The sequence below is a fragment of the Halichoerus grypus genome, chromosome 7 (genome assembly GCF_964656455.1).
Source record: "Halichoerus grypus chromosome 7, mHalGry1.hap1.1, whole genome shotgun sequence".
Lineage (NCBI taxonomy): Eukaryota > Metazoa > Chordata > Mammalia > Carnivora > Phocidae > Halichoerus > Halichoerus grypus.
This window is the reverse complement of record NC_135718.1, coordinates 55,110,491-55,125,155: the sequence shown is the minus strand read 5'-3', so window position 1 is coordinate 55,125,155 and position 14,665 is coordinate 55,110,491. Positions and strand designations below refer to the sequence as shown.

The window sequence follows — 14,665 nt, the reverse complement described above, 5'->3', positions numbered from 1 at the left end:
CTGTGGATCCCCAGCATCTGGCATCAACCCCAGCACCTGGCTCCCTAGGAGTTTACTAATGTTTGTGTAAATGAATGATTTTTTTAACAATTAAGGTATAATTCACAAACCATAAAATTCCCTCTTTTAAAGTGTACAGTTCAGTTGTGTTACACTGTGCAACCATCACCACTATCTAGCTCCAGGACATTTTGTCATTCCAAAAAGATACCCCATACTCAATTCCCCAGGCCATTCACCCCACACCACTCCTCTCTTCCCACCCAACAGGGCCCAGAGCCGTGGGACTGAAAATCAGAGCTCCCTGCCTAAATTTTGTCTTTGAATTTGCAAGGGCCAGAACTGGTAGGAAGGTATGGTTTGGATGCCGAAACCCTGGCAGGCGTATGGAACTTTAGTGATTAGTAGGAATGGTGGGCAGATTGTTTAACATCACAGAACCTAAGAGAAGGAAGCATTGCGGGCTCTCAGCCACGATGAGCCCACGTTTCCTGACAGACCACAGGTGGCTTTACAGCCAGGTCCCAGGGCTGGGGGGAGCTCCAAGGTACTGGGGTCAACTCAGGGGCCAGGAGAAACTGAGGCAGTACCCCCACTCGAGGAAGAGGCAACCCTTAACTCTGGCGAGCCTGGTAAGCACTTTCCTTTTCCTCCTGTACTTCCAGCTACATGCATAAGCCTCAAAGGACAGGGGGAATCTCCCTGTTTCCTCTTCTCTGCCCCCAAATGTGGTTTGCTTATAGTGCTTCCATCTAGGGAAAGACTATATTCACGAGGGTAGATTCTACTGCTGGGCCAAGTAGACCCTCGAATCGAATGGCTCAAATACAACAGAAGGGCATTTCTTGCTGGGTATCAGTACCAGGCCAATGGACTGGTTCATGAAGCTGCCCCCTGCACACAGTCATCCTGGAACTAGCCAGCCAGAGGCCATCTTTAACAAGTGGCTTCCAATGTCTCTTTCAGAGGTTGCCTCCATTCCCATAAAGGGGAGGGGGTGAGAGTGCAGAGGTTGTTATAGCCAGGCCTGGAAGGGCTACCCCTCCCTTCTGCTCTCACTCGGGGAGCTGGAACTCCCGGACACAGCCACTGAGAGAGGGGCCGGGAAATGCAGTCTAGCGCATACCCAGGAGGAAGAGGGACTCTGGTAAGCTGGGTCCCAGCCTCCCTGGTTTTCTCCCTGTGCCTCTGCTTGTCTCTTCTCAGCCCCCTGGCAGGCTCCTGCTCTGCCTCTGTCCTGTCAACACTGGCAGCCCCAGGCCCTTCACTGCACCCGCACCCGCAGCTTCAGCTGGCAGCACCCACAGCCTCATGGACAAAGCAAACAGCTGTGCGGGGCTCCTGCCAGCCCAGGAACCCACCTCTGCAGGTGCGGCCCCAGCCATAGCAAGGCACGAGAAGATGATGGGCCCAATCAGACATCTGGTCTCTGGGGCATTTCTTGAGGGAATTTGAAAACGGGGCATGTGATAAGGAGAGCTAGAGATCAAAGGGCATGGACAGAAGGGCCAGAATGTGGTTTGCCAGATGCAAACTGTGCTTACAAGGAAGGAAAGACCCTGTGTGCAGAGGAGGCCAGAAGAGGGGGAATAAAGCAGAGAGGATGCCGAGTCCTCAGGCATCCCTAGTGGCCCCTAGAGCCTCCCCAGGTCAAGGAGGTCTCTGGCACCTGTCCACAAGGTTCTGAGCACTAAACCTATTTTTATTTAGGTAACAGAAGTGAGTCTTTGTTCCTAAGATCCAGCTTGGCAGGGTCCGCCAGCTCTCCACAGAGGTCATTCTATGGTGTGGGGGTCCTACTGGGAAGCATCTGCCCAGCCAGGGACATTTCCCACCCTGCCCTTTGCTTCTGGCTGGGGCCAAGTTCTTGCGGAAGGCTGAAGGACCATGAACAGGAGTGATATGCATCACTTCTGGTCTGATGCAGTTAAGAAGCAAGGGTGGCTTCCTTCCCTCTTCCTAATTGATATGGGAAACAAAGGCAGAAGAAAAATTATTAAATTTCCTTACTACCTACAGCCCATTGACAAGTCCTTGAAATAGGCAGAGTGACCTTCCTCTAGGAACTCAACTGCCTCGATGTTAATACTTTGCTAAGGGCAAAAGGCAATCCTATCCCAACCCCCCCGCCCCAGATCCTGTAAGTCTACTTTAACATATAAAAATTCCTTTAGAAATTTCCTTTGTCTCTAAACCCCCCAGATATGTGTTGGCAATCACCCCCCCCCACCCCCCCGGCAGGTAAATGGCCCACCGATATACATCTGAAGGGCCTCATGACTCAGGTTTTATTAGACAGTAATAAAAGACCTTTTCCCAACAATAGCTAGCCCTCTCAAGGTCCTGGAAACCTTGCTTCCAAATTCCTTAGAGACTCACACTATCCCTAACCCCTCCCAACTTGAAAGTATATAATGGGCCGCTCCTCATGACCCCGGTACAGCTATTTCTGCCCACAGGTCCTGTCCTCGTGCTGTAATAAGACCACCTTTTTGTACCAAAGACGTCTCAAGAATTCTTTCTTGGCCATCGGCTTTGAACCCTAACGTCTTTCCTACATCACCAAAGAAGTAAAAAAAAAAAAAATCACTGGGTAGGCTTGTGGGGAGTGGTAATGGTGGCCCGCGTGAGAAGAGCAGCAGAGCATGATGGCAGAGGCAACCCAAGGGGGTCAGAAGATTGGCCACATGCAGGGGATGGAGCAAACAAGTAAATAAACTGAGGATAAGGGCATGTGTTTCTCACCGACAGGAGGGAAAACAAATAGGAAGACGGGAAAGTGAGAATGAACCTCGTGGCAGTTAATACAAATCCGTACTCTTGGTGGTGACTCAAGGCTTACCGCATACAGAGACAGAAACAAATATAGATGTAGGGTCTACTGAGAGGGCCCAGGAGCAGCTACACCTCAGAACAATAAGCACACCTTGTACCTAGATCTTGGCTTCAGAACACCATTTTCCGGTAATCAGAACCCTGGAGAAATGTCTGGTTCCCGGAAAAGTATAAGGCAAGCCCAGAACATTTTTGTTTTGAAGGAGGTGCTCAAAGCACGATGGGGAGATGCCAAAAGAAGGAACAGAGAAGCTAATCTGAAGGAGTTCCCACCAGCCAACAGACAATTTCAGCCTCAAAGTAAATAGACAAAAGCAATAGACAATTTCAGCATCAAAATAAATAATGACAATAATAGATTATAATCCACTGAAGAAAATATGAATCCATGAGTCCAAACAGATACAATTAAACCAATGGAAGTTTCAGAAAGCTCTTACAACAGAATGCCAGCTAATAACTGTAGGAGGAATAATGAAAATAAAGAATGACCGTTTCACAATGATTAAAGTTATCCAGCCAAGAGACATAATGGGTGATAAACATCGTGGGTGAAAGTGGGATAAAGAACAGTGTATTTATATTGTCTCAAAGTGATTCTACACAAAATAGTTACTAATTACAAAGCGGGGGGAAAAAACCCACCTTTACAGTGGAGAAACCTAGCACCATCTTACTCAAATGATCAACATTATCATCTGTAATAGGACAAATAAACATCATGTGCCACCCAGTAGGTCACAATAAAAAGACGACATCATTAATGTGATATCCCAGCCGAAGATGCATATTCTGAATCTAATCAGGAGGAAGCTTGGACAAACTCAGGCTAAGGCACATTCTCTGCTACCTTTAGGAAGGTCAAGGACATCAGGCTCCAGGAAAGACTGAGGAACTGCTCCAAGCAAAGGGGGATCAAAGCCATGGTGAGTGAGTGTAACTCAGGATCCCAAATCAGACTTTTCTGTTACAAAGAACGTCACAGGGGCATTTGTCAAAAGTGGAATGAGGTGGGGCGCCTGGGTGGCTCAGTTGGTTAAGCGACTGCCTTCAGCTCAGGTCATGATCCTGGAGTCCCGGGATCCAGTCCCACATCAGGCTCCCTGCTCAGCAGGGAGTCTGCTTCTCCCTCTGACCCTCCTCCCTCTCATGCTCTCTGTCTCTCATTCTCTCTCTCGCAAATAAATAAAATCTTAAAAAAAAAAAAAAAAGTGGAATGGGGTGTCTGGGGTAAGGGTGTCTGGGGATTCTTGCAACTTTTCTGCATGTTGAAATTGTTTCAAAATAAAATTATTTTTTGAAAAGCAGGAATGGGGGCGCCTAGGTGGCTCAGTCGGTTAAGCGTCTGCCTTTGGCTCAGATCATGATCTCAGGGTCCTGGGATCGAGCCCCGAGTTGGGTTCCCTCTTCAGCGGAGAGTAGGCTTCTCCCTCTCCCTCTGCCTCTCCCCCTGCTCATGCTCTCTCAAATAAATAAATAAAATCCTTAAAAAATAAAAAATAAAAAAAAAAGAAGCAGGACTATCTCCTCTGTCTCTTCCCCCACCCACCCGCCAGTTGCAAAAGACGTGGCAGAGGACTCTGCGGTCCCAGATCCAGTGACGGAACCACCAGAGGGAAGGAGCCTCGGTCCCTCGCCCACTCCTGCACAAGAGCCCCGCTTCCCTTCCTGGTCGGTCGGTCTGCTACTTTGGACTTGACGTAAACTTCCATTGTCCGAAGCCGCTGAGCTGGGGGAGGGGGGGATCATTTCCTGCTTTATCCTGACTCATCCACTTACTCAACAGCCCGCTGTACTTCTCCACTTGAGGTCTCACACACACCCCAAGGAAACATCTTGCCCCAAAACTCGTTAGCCATATTGTCCTCATCAGAAACGCAGGTGCATCTGCCCTTTCTCTCAGCGTTGCCCCGCCTCCTGTGCCATCACCTGGTCTTCTCCATGCCCACCCGTCCTGCTTCAGCTGTCTTCTCCCCGGCCTGGCCCCGTGGGGCCGGTCCCTCAGCCCGCCGTCCTGCTCCTTTCCAATTCCCCTCCACTTAGCACTGCCAGAACACACATGGGCTCACACTTCCTCTTCCCGGTTCCTACTGCTCTCCACCTGGAACACCCTGCCTGTTTCCAGGCCATTCGGTACATACCTACTCTCCTCTCAGGGTTCAGCTCCTAAGACACCTTGAGGAGGCCTTGCCTGATCCCCCCTCCCTAAGGCCTTAGGACACAGCCTTCCCTCTGAGTGGACAGAGCTGCCCTGCCTGTCGCACTCATGGGCTGACACACCAGACTCCCCAGAATGCCAAGCTCCTTGGTACCCCCTGGAAGAAATGTTCCCCTCCCACTCCCAGCCACCTGCCTCAGCCCTGACCCCCTGCTGCTCGCCATTACTTTACTATGGGGTTTCTCTAGAGCTAGCTTTGCCCTCTGGACCATTCCAAGGCTGTAAAGGGGAGAACAATCGTCACAGGAGTTTTTGGTCGCCGAGTTGGCACTCAACAGATAGATGTCGGAAATAAAGTACTCCCAGTGATTCTCTCAGCTTAGAATTAGTCCCCCAGTTGCACCCCGCCATGACATTCAACCTGTCAATGACCTCGCAGTCATTTTTCAAGGGTGGACGTGGGTACGCAGTGCATGTTCTTGACTTGCAGGGCTGGTCTTAGCTCCTTGGGACTGCCGTGGTCTCATTCATAACTTTGAACTCCCCAACCCACGCCCAGGGCCTGGTACAGGCCTGGACACAGCTGGATGCTCTGGAAGCACTTACCGCCAGGCCAAGACCACCACCTTCCGGGGGCTGCGAGCCCCACGCAGTGCTGCCCGGCACCATGACCCGAGGCCAGGCCCAGTCTGGCACGAGAGTATCCCACGGGCTCACACCCCCACCAAGAAAGCAGGACAGAAAAGGTGTATTTCTGTGCCTGGTGGTTTCCTATTCCCAATTCAACTTTTGAAACAGAGAAGAAGAAGGAAAAAGAACCTGATATACAGAAGTAGTTTCTCCTAGACATTCTCTTTATTCCCAACCCCCAACGAGACACATTCTACCCCGTGAGATCCCTGAGGCCCATTTTATGGGCTGGAAAGTAAAGGCACTGTGTCAGAGTGCTCCTGGAGGTCAGCGACACCCGACTTAGGAAGACCCACGAATCCTAACCTTCAGGGACTCCACCTAGAGATGTAACAGAACCAGAAAGACGTCCTCTTCCTCTTGTCTTTGGTCTTCAGAGCAGGCCTCTCTGCTGAGGGTTTCTGAGGAAGCTCCTGCCCCATGGAGCAGCCACTCCGTGGCCAGTGGCCAGTGGCCAGAGACAGGGGGCAGATGCAAAGCCAGGGCTGGGACTGCCTTCCAGCCTGCGCCCGGCTGTCAGGACCGGGGCTGTTGTGCACTGACACGGGGCTCCCCCGAAGGAGAAATAATACAGCTGAGTGTAGTGCCGGCGGGCAGACAGACGTGAGGGCTCCAAAGAGCACCCCGGGGCAGGCTGCCAGGCTGGAGACCCGTGGGGCCGAGGGGAAGTCCGGTCCCGACTGCGGAGCCGAACAAGGTGGGGGGAAGGGGCGGCGGCCCAGCCGGGCTGTGTCAGGATCCTGAGGCCGCTACCCTCGGCGCTTGCTGCGGCCAGATATGTGGCTCTTCTCGCCAGAGGACCGACGCAGCCTCAGAGCTTGCTCCGCGGGGCCCCCGTCAGGGGCTGCCGCAGCCGCCACACCACCCTCACGGGCTCCGCGGCGCTGTCCAGCTCCCGGAGGCCGCCCAGGCCCCCCGTCCGCCTGTACCACTGCAGGGCCGGCTGCAGCACCGTGATGGGGACGCTGAAGTTCAGGTGAGGGTAGGTGGCCCCTGTGTCATTGTCCCGGGTGTTGCTGGCCACGATGCCTGTTGAGGAGTCAAAGAAGAAAGGGGGTATGAGCCAGGGGACAGACGGGCGGGGGCTGAGGCCCATCTCCGGCCCGGAGGCCCTAGGAGCGCTGGGGGCTTGAAGCCCCCTCCTAGTGTCAGACGCCCAGCTTCCCTCCAGGCCTCTGGCCCCCCTGCAGCCCCGTGCCCCTTCCCGCATCTACTTTCCCCTTCACGCCATCACTACCTAATACACAGTGTCTCACTGGCTTTGCTACTGTCCTCTCCAACCAGTGTCGGCTCCGTGGGCTCTGCCCACCCAGGCTCCCAGGACCCGCAGCACGGCGCGTGGCCCAGGCCAGCGCTCACCAGGTCCTTGCTGCCTGAACGAATAAACGAATCCCGCTGCGTGTGGGCGTCTGTGCGTACACGTGTGCACACGGGGATGTGCTTTTTTAGGCAGTTTCAGACTTACAGGAGCCTTGCCAAAATAGTAGAGGTCCCTGCCTGCCCTTCGTCCAGCTTCTCCTCATGTCACCGTAAAACAGTGATCAAAACCAGGATAGTAACATTGGAGCAACACTAGTGACTGAAATACAGGACGCATTCAGATGCGGCCAGTGATTCCACGATGCTTTCTCTGTTCCCGGATCCCATCCAGGGCCACGTCGTGTCTCCCGAGGGTTCTCCAGGCTGCACCGGTTCCAGTCTTGCCCTGTCGTTCATGGCCTTGACACTTGGAACAACACAGGTCCGCTGTTCTCTAGAATGTCCCTCAGACCGGGGTCACCCGATGTTTTCTCATGGTAAGCGTGAGGTTCGGCATGCTTGGGAATGGCATCCCGTGCCCTTCTCCGGGCGGCCTATCAGGAGGTGGATGACGTCTGTAAGCGTTTGTGATGCTAGCAAACCTTGACCACTTGGCCACCGTGCTATCTGCCAGGCTGCTCTGTTGTGGGCTTACTACTTTCCCTCTTGTAAGTACGAACTCTTTTAGGATGGCGCAAAGATCTCATTTCTACTTTCCATTCATCGGTGGCTCCCGTCCGCAGCAATTCCTTCTGTGGTTTTCCACTTCCCTCATGTCTTCTGCACTTAGAAACTGGAATTCTCCCGTAAGGAGCAGCCACCACTTGTCTCCGTTTGAGAGCGTCCTTGGTTACTTACGTCAGTGTGGACTCGGCCGTTCCCTGCGTTATCACGGGTACTACAGCCACTGGCTCTGCAGCTCAGCTCGTCCTCCTAGGAGCTCCTCCAAGTCGCCTCTGCTTTCTCTGCTCATTTGCTGCGCCTTCCATTTTGTTGCTGGCATTTCCTTCCCCTCTGGCACCACAAGGTGCTCGGGGTTCATCCCGAATGTTCCCTGCCCAAGCCCCGGAATGAGTCACTTCCTCATGCCTCTTATTAAAGAAACCATGATCCGGGCTCTCGGTGTGCTCACTGCAAGTGGGGTGCCACTGCTTCCGGCCTCTCTCCGCGCACAGAGGTAGATTTTATACACACACACATCTATACTTATCTCTACACCCACTTCTCTGTATATGCACATACTGGCTCTAAGCATATTACCAATGAATCACTAACTGCACTCCAGGGGTTAGGAGAAGAAAGCAGTTGCCCTAAGAAACTTGGGAACACAGGGTTTTGCTGGGACATGTGAAGGCTCCAGACAAAGAGAACCATACACACTTAAACGCTATACTCTACTTGGTAAATCTGAGCCTCGCAAGGGTGTGAGGTAGGGATTCTGCAAGTACTTTATTTGTGTCCCACAGCTGAAGAAATAAGGGAATTCCACTCCTGCCAGCAAGAGCAAGGCAAGCTTTCTCACCATGTCAGAAGTAAGGGAAGGGGACGCATCGTGTGAGCCGTGGCGGGGAGTGCAGCTGGAGGTATCCACGTGCACTTGCGGTTGGCTTATTTTTTTTTAATGGACAGACTGTTTTGTTTTATTTTTTTTAACCAGAATTAGTTACCAAAACCTTAAAATGGAAAGATTTAACAACCACATATTTAAAAAAAAAAAAAAAGGGTCACAGTTGCTAGTGAACAGCTGAGGAATTGGGCAGTGTTAGGCCCACAGTCCTGTGTCAGGAGGCAGCAGCGTGCTGGAGCGGAGGGCTGCTCACCCCGGGTCATCCCTGACCCTCTACTCCCTACTGTCTTCACTCTCTCATTCATTCACTTGGCCTGTGACTCTTGGACTAATCCAACTGCTGAGTTTCACAGATCCAATGAGATTAGGTGACTTACCTGAGGTGGTGTGCTGGCAGAGAAGGAACGGGGATGCAGATCTCTCCCCTCCCTGCTCAGCATCTGTCTCTCTCCACTCTAAGAGCACAAGTACCCGAAAACCTTGGCTCACTACCTCTTGGGCATCAGGCCCACCATCTTCCCAGGCCCAGGGTGGCTCCTGGGGCGGGACGCCCAGCACTCACTAGATGGGACCGAGGCTCTGGCAAGGGGAATGCTGGGAGAGGGCCACGGAGCTGCTTACCCAGGAGGTTTCCTGTGCAGGGGGAGAAGAGGGGTCCGCCGCTGGAGCCGCCATGCACGGCACATGTGGTCTGGAGCATCACCGCTGCGTCATCCACCCGCACCACAGCTGACAGGATGCCTGAGGTCACCGAGGGCCCGCAAGTCTGGCCAAAGACGCCGAAGCCCACCACACTGACAGCTTCGCCTGCCCGGGAAGAAAGGAGGGTGAAGGTGGGGAGTCGCCTCTGTCTGACAGGACTCACTCCCCAACCTGCTCCCTGCCCTCTCCGAAGTTCCAAACCTTCTCTGCCCTTCAGGCTCCTGCCTCCAGGAAGTCTGCCCCAGGTCCCCACGGGAAGAGGCCAGGACGTCCACTGAGCTCCCAGCACCTGCTCACCACTTGTTCTTGGCATCAGGCTGTTCTCCGGCCCTCATTTCCCTGCTGGACCGGGGAGTTACTTTTCAGGGTCCCTGGCACCCAGCCCCGTGCTCAATAAATGTTTGTGTCAGTTAAGCGTCTGCCTTTGGCTTGGGTCATGATCCTGGGGTCCTGGGATTGAGCCCTGCATCGGGCTCCTTGCTCCGTGGGGAGCCTGCTTCTCCCTCTGCCTGCAGCTCCCCCTGACAAATAAATAAATAAAATCTTTTAAAAAAATGAAAATAAATAAATGTTTGTGACATTAACACCCATCTCCTCCTTGGACTAAGAAGTCTCTTGGTGAAAAAAGGTGGTAATGCTGACGACCAACTACCTGCCAGTAACTTCCTTTAGCAAGTGCTCTGAATGCACAGGGCTAAATGCTTTATAGGCAACATCTCACCCACTCCTCATAATGCCCAGGAGTAGGGAGCTTTACGCCCATTTTCCAGATGTGGAAATTGAGGCAGAGAATATGGAGTTGCCTGTCCAAGGACACAGGGCTAGCAAGTGGCAGAAGAGATGCCAACTGAGAGAGCTCGCAGTGTGCATCCCCACAGTGAGACCCGTGGCACCCCCAAGGCAGCCTGCCATGCCACCGGGGCCTCAAAAGTGTAACACCGCTCTGGCCAGCCCGCAGTGTGACGAGGCGCTGCCAGCCCACGCTCAGCCCCTCCACATTGCACCACTGCAGGGCCTCAGGGAAAAAGGTATGCCTTCGCCTTCGCCAGGGATCCCACCTGCAACCTCCGCCCCTCCCCAGGACCTGGGGCATGCTGGGCACAAGCAGGGAAGCCTCCAAGAGCAAGCCCAGCCAAAGCGCTGAAACCAGGCTGACTTCACCCCAGCCTCATGCCACCCTGACTCATTACTCCAGCAGGGGTGGGGCAGGGAGCCCGCCTAGAGGGCTGGCCCCTGATCTAGAGGGTTAGAGTGCTCAGCACTGACTTTGCCTCCTGAGGTCCCCCCCAGACCACAGGGCCCCTTGCCCTTTACCTTCGTGGAAATGCTCAGCTGGCACCAGCAAGGGGACACCGTGTAGGTCCTTCTCCAGGCTCACTACCGCGACGTCATAGGGAGAGGTCTCCCGGGTGGCAAACACCACATGTCCCCAGATCGTGGCACTCCTAGGAGCAAGGGAAACAAAGTGACGGGCTAGCTTTCTGACCCTCTAGCGCTGGGAGGAAGCAAGGGGATGAGAGTGATCGTAGAAGCCACGGACTTGGGGGTTAACGGGCCTGGCATTAGCCCTGACAGGTGCCAGGCAGGCATCTCTGGGCACGCACTCGGCCAGCCTGTGGTACTTCCAAGCATGCTTCATACTTCTGTGTAAGCCCCCGGCGCCTCCCCATAGTCCTAATGCCTGACACCTGGGGAGTACCGTGGGCCAGGGCAGGTGTTAATGCTCTATGCACACCATTTTAGTTCTCACCGAAGCCTTAAGAACCAGGCACTGGTGTTATCGCCATTTTAAATGGTGCATGTGAGGGCCAGAGAGGTTGAATAACTTCCTCAAGGTCACACAGTAAGTGGCAGAAGCCAGGGCACACATTCCCAGTGTTTTCCTTCACTGCTTCATTTCGGGCAAACAATCCTGCCAGTTGGTGAGGCAGAGGTAGGACTTCGATCCCGTGTCCCTGTGTTACATAAAGGCTAGCACTTCTCTAGCTCTCACTGTACGCCAGGCTCTGTTCTGAGACTTTACAGGTCAACTCAGGGAGAGGCAGCAGAGACTGGCTTGCCCAGGATCACACAGGGGCTCCCCACTACACTCTGCAGGGACACCTTCCAGCAGACCGCGTGGACTCCCTATAAGCAAGTGTGTGTGTCCTCCGGGCCGGGAGATTGGGCACCACACCTTCGGGAAATCCTCATTACCAGTCTTCCTTATAGAGCCATGGCTGTCCTGCTGGCTTCCAGGGGGACACCCCATGGCAAAGCCAGGCTGGGTTAACACTGGAAATTCAGGAGAGGGATTTGGAAAGGCCTGGGCTGCAAGGCTAGGCTGAGCCAGGCACAGAACCTCAGGCATTAACACCAAGGTGCAATACCGCTCTGCTCCTAAGTTTAGCACCTGGGACTACCGCAGAAACAGAACGGGTACTAGAAACCCAAGCCAGGAGGCCAAGGCTGCTGTCCCTGCTGCCGGGCAAATGGAAGGAAAGGGGCCAAGAGTGCTTTCCCTGCAGAGACATAAGTGACCAAAGTCCCAACCTGGCTGCCAGGATCACCCAAAGATCATTCCAGTACATTTGTGTGCTCAGCCCCACTCCCACGTTCTAATTAGGTGGAATTCCACATGTGTCATTTTTATCGGGATGGGAAGTTCTGCTTAAGATCTAAGAGAGCAATCAAGTAAGAGTAAGAGGCCCCTCTCCTGACCCCAGGAAGGCAGCATTCTGGGCGTCTGAGACCTCACAACCGCTCTCAGGGGAGGGAGAACAGGGCGGCGAAGTTTCCATTCAAGGGGCCTAGTGGAGTGTGGGTGCAGGGCTAGGAGACAGAGCAGTCAGAGTTCAAAAAGAATTCAGTCTGGGAGGGGGTGCTCAAAGACGCCCAGTCAGGGATGCTGGGACTCGCCACAGTCCCCCAGTCGAGTCACTTGGCATCTTGCCCAAGCCCCACTCACCCCCTGCCAGGAAGGAGGCCCAGCATCCCCTACACTGGGGTTGAATGCCGAGGATGAGGGGACGACGGACTTAGGTCTCTATCAGCACTACACCCTCAAAGCATCAGCATGACGCCAGAAGGCCTCCATTATCCTCGGTTAGATCTGAGAGCCAGGGGGCGGGAGGCGGGCAGAGTTGGGCAACCTTGCGGGCCTTACTTGGGGGGCGTGGTGCGCACCAGGACCCTGGCCGCCTCCCGAGGGGCCACATGCCGGCAGGTCACCACGAGGCGGGGCGCCACGACCACTCCGGAGCCCCAGACGGTGCCGCACTCCACCAGCACGGCTGCAGCTGCCCACGGGGGGCCGGGGTCTCGGAGGGGCAGGCCCCACGGGGCGCCCATCTCCAGCGGCAGGAGGGCGGCCAGGCCGTGGGTATCCGGGCCCAGGCGGCCGAGAGCGGCTCGGGCGGCGCGCAGGAGAGGGGCGGCGGCGCAGAGCAGCGTGAGGCCCACCCACTCGCGGGCCTTCCAGCAGAGGGGCGCGGCAACGAGCGCCACGAGCGCCCCCGCGGGCCGCGCCGCGAACACGCCGCCGCCCTCGGTGCCCGGCAGGCAGCGCGCGTCGGTGAGCAGCAGCGGGCCCGCTGCGTTGCTGAGCACGCCGCGGCTGAGCGTGTTGAGGAAGATGTCCGGGCAGAAGGCCCCGAACGGGGAGCCGCAGGCCAGCAGCGGCGCGCCCTTGGGCACGGCCCCGGGAGGCGCCACGGCCACGACCGGCCCGCGCTCCTCCTCCGCCGCCGCCGCCTCCTCCTCCTCCTCCGGGTCGGGCCGCACGCGCAGCAGCGCGAACCAGCCCAGCGCTCTCAGCTGATCCTCCTCCTCCTCCTCCGACACCTCGTCGTCCGGCGCCGCGCTCGCGAAGCGCCACTGCTCGGCCGCCTCGCCCCCGAAGAGGCGCGCGAAGTGGGCCCGGAAGGCCGGGCAGCTCAGCAGCAGCAGCAGCTCGGCGGGCCGCGGGGGCTGCAGGAGCCGCCCGCCGGATCGGGCCGGCGGGCCGGGCTCCGGGCCGGCGCACTGGGGCGTGCACAGGCCCGGACGGCCCCGCTCCGCGCGGCCTGCGGGGCTCGCGGCTGCCGGACCCCACTGCACGTGCAGGCGCAGGTCGTCACCGCAACTGTCGCCGGGCAGGAAGGCGGCGCCGGCCGCGGTCAGCGCCGCGCTCCCGGCCCGCAGGAAGGGGGTGAAGATGCCCCCGTGGCACAGCACCAGGTCCGGGCACCGGCTCAGGATCACCCCGCTGCAGCTCCACGAGCCCGCCTCGGCCTGCCCGGCCCGGGAGGCGCTCACCACGCAGCCCGCCTTCTCGGCCGCCCTCATGGAGGGCCCCCACTGCCGCGCCATGTCCTCCAGAACGGTGCAGACGGGGTTTACAGAGGAACGAGGGAGAGAGCGAGGACCCCGGTCGGGACCCACGGGTCCCACGCAGCGCCACCCAAAGCTGGAAGCGAGAGGTGCAAACACTGACTCAGGTCTTCCTCGTCGGGCCCGATTGGCTAAGCCCCAACTTGCCCGGCCCCATTGGCTGGGCTTGGGGCCGAGCCCTGATTGGCTGCCTAGGCTGACCCCGTCCCTTTCCCCGCCCTCGTTGGCTCGGGCCACCTGTGCGATCTCCGGGCCGAAGCCGTCCCGGAGGATAAGCTCAGGGAGAGGGACGGCGTGTGGTTTTACCGAGAGACCGGGCTTGGGTAAGGCGGAGTCCCTTTTCTGTTCGTTGGGCTGCAGGAAAAGGAATAGAAATGAGGGCCATCGTGGCTAGACTTGCCCAGGCAGTGATAGGACCTGAGTATCTGCCCAAGTCTAAACCAGCGGTCTCTGACCCCTGGCATGATAAGGTCAAGGAAATCCTTGGCCCCTTGGCCGAGTTAGTAATTTGAAATTTTGTAAATAAACCCTACAGCAATCCACTAGGTGGCATGCAGCTCACAGGACTACACCTAGGACCTTTTGATGCCAAAGCCCAAGACAAAACTGATGAAAACTGGGTTTGCGCAGAATAAAATTGCCGTTTAAGACTATGATGAACAGTAACCCGAAGTCAAAATTTTCAATTCTACAACCCTATACTTTGCAGTGTGCACATTTCATAACCACACATAACATTTATAACCACACCTAGGATTTATCTAGGTTGGGGGCCAAACACTTTTTCCGTGAAGGGCTAGAGCCTCAGTGGTTCAGGTTTTGCAGGCCATACACTCTCTCAAATACCCAAGTGTGCAGTTGTAGCAGGGCAAAAGCTAAAGGAATGGATGGCTGTGCTCCAGTAAAACTTCCCTTTGGACACTGAAATCTGAATTTTATATGTCACAAGACAGCGTTTTTCCCCCTACAGGCCATACAAAAACAGGCAGCAGCCCAGATTATTGGAGTACATGTCAGCATTAACAAAAATTATTCAATTACTACTTAAATTACATAACTTTTCT

At 55.5% G+C, this 14,665-nt stretch overlaps 1 protein-coding gene across 3 annotated transcripts; it reads right to left on the bottom strand.

The window, feature by feature from the left end:
* Positions 1–5,826: 5,826 nt before the first annotated feature.
* Positions 5,827–13,715, bottom strand: TYSND1 (trypsin like peroxisomal matrix peptidase 1). Of its 3 annotated transcripts, XM_078077632.1 has the most exons (4): positions 12,397–13,715; positions 10,566–10,696; positions 9,171–9,356; positions 5,827–6,712 (listed from the first exon to the last, which is right to left on the bottom strand). In XM_078077632.1, exons 1-4 carry the CDS (start codon positions 13,578–13,580, stop codon positions 6,495–6,497), a joined length of 1,719 nt encoding a protein of 572 aa, XP_077933758.1. In that variant the 5' UTR covers positions 13,581–13,715; the 3' UTR covers positions 5,827–6,494. The 3 variants fall into 3 exon arrangements, with proteins under 3 accessions (XP_077933758.1, XP_077933759.1, XP_035978757.1); XM_078077633.1 differs by lacking the exons at positions 5,827–6,712; positions 9,171–9,356 and adding an exon at positions 9,458–9,593; XM_036122864.2 differs by lacking the exons at positions 5,827–6,712; positions 9,171–9,356 and adding an exon at positions 9,601–9,772.
* Positions 13,716–14,665: the final 950 nt, after the last annotated feature.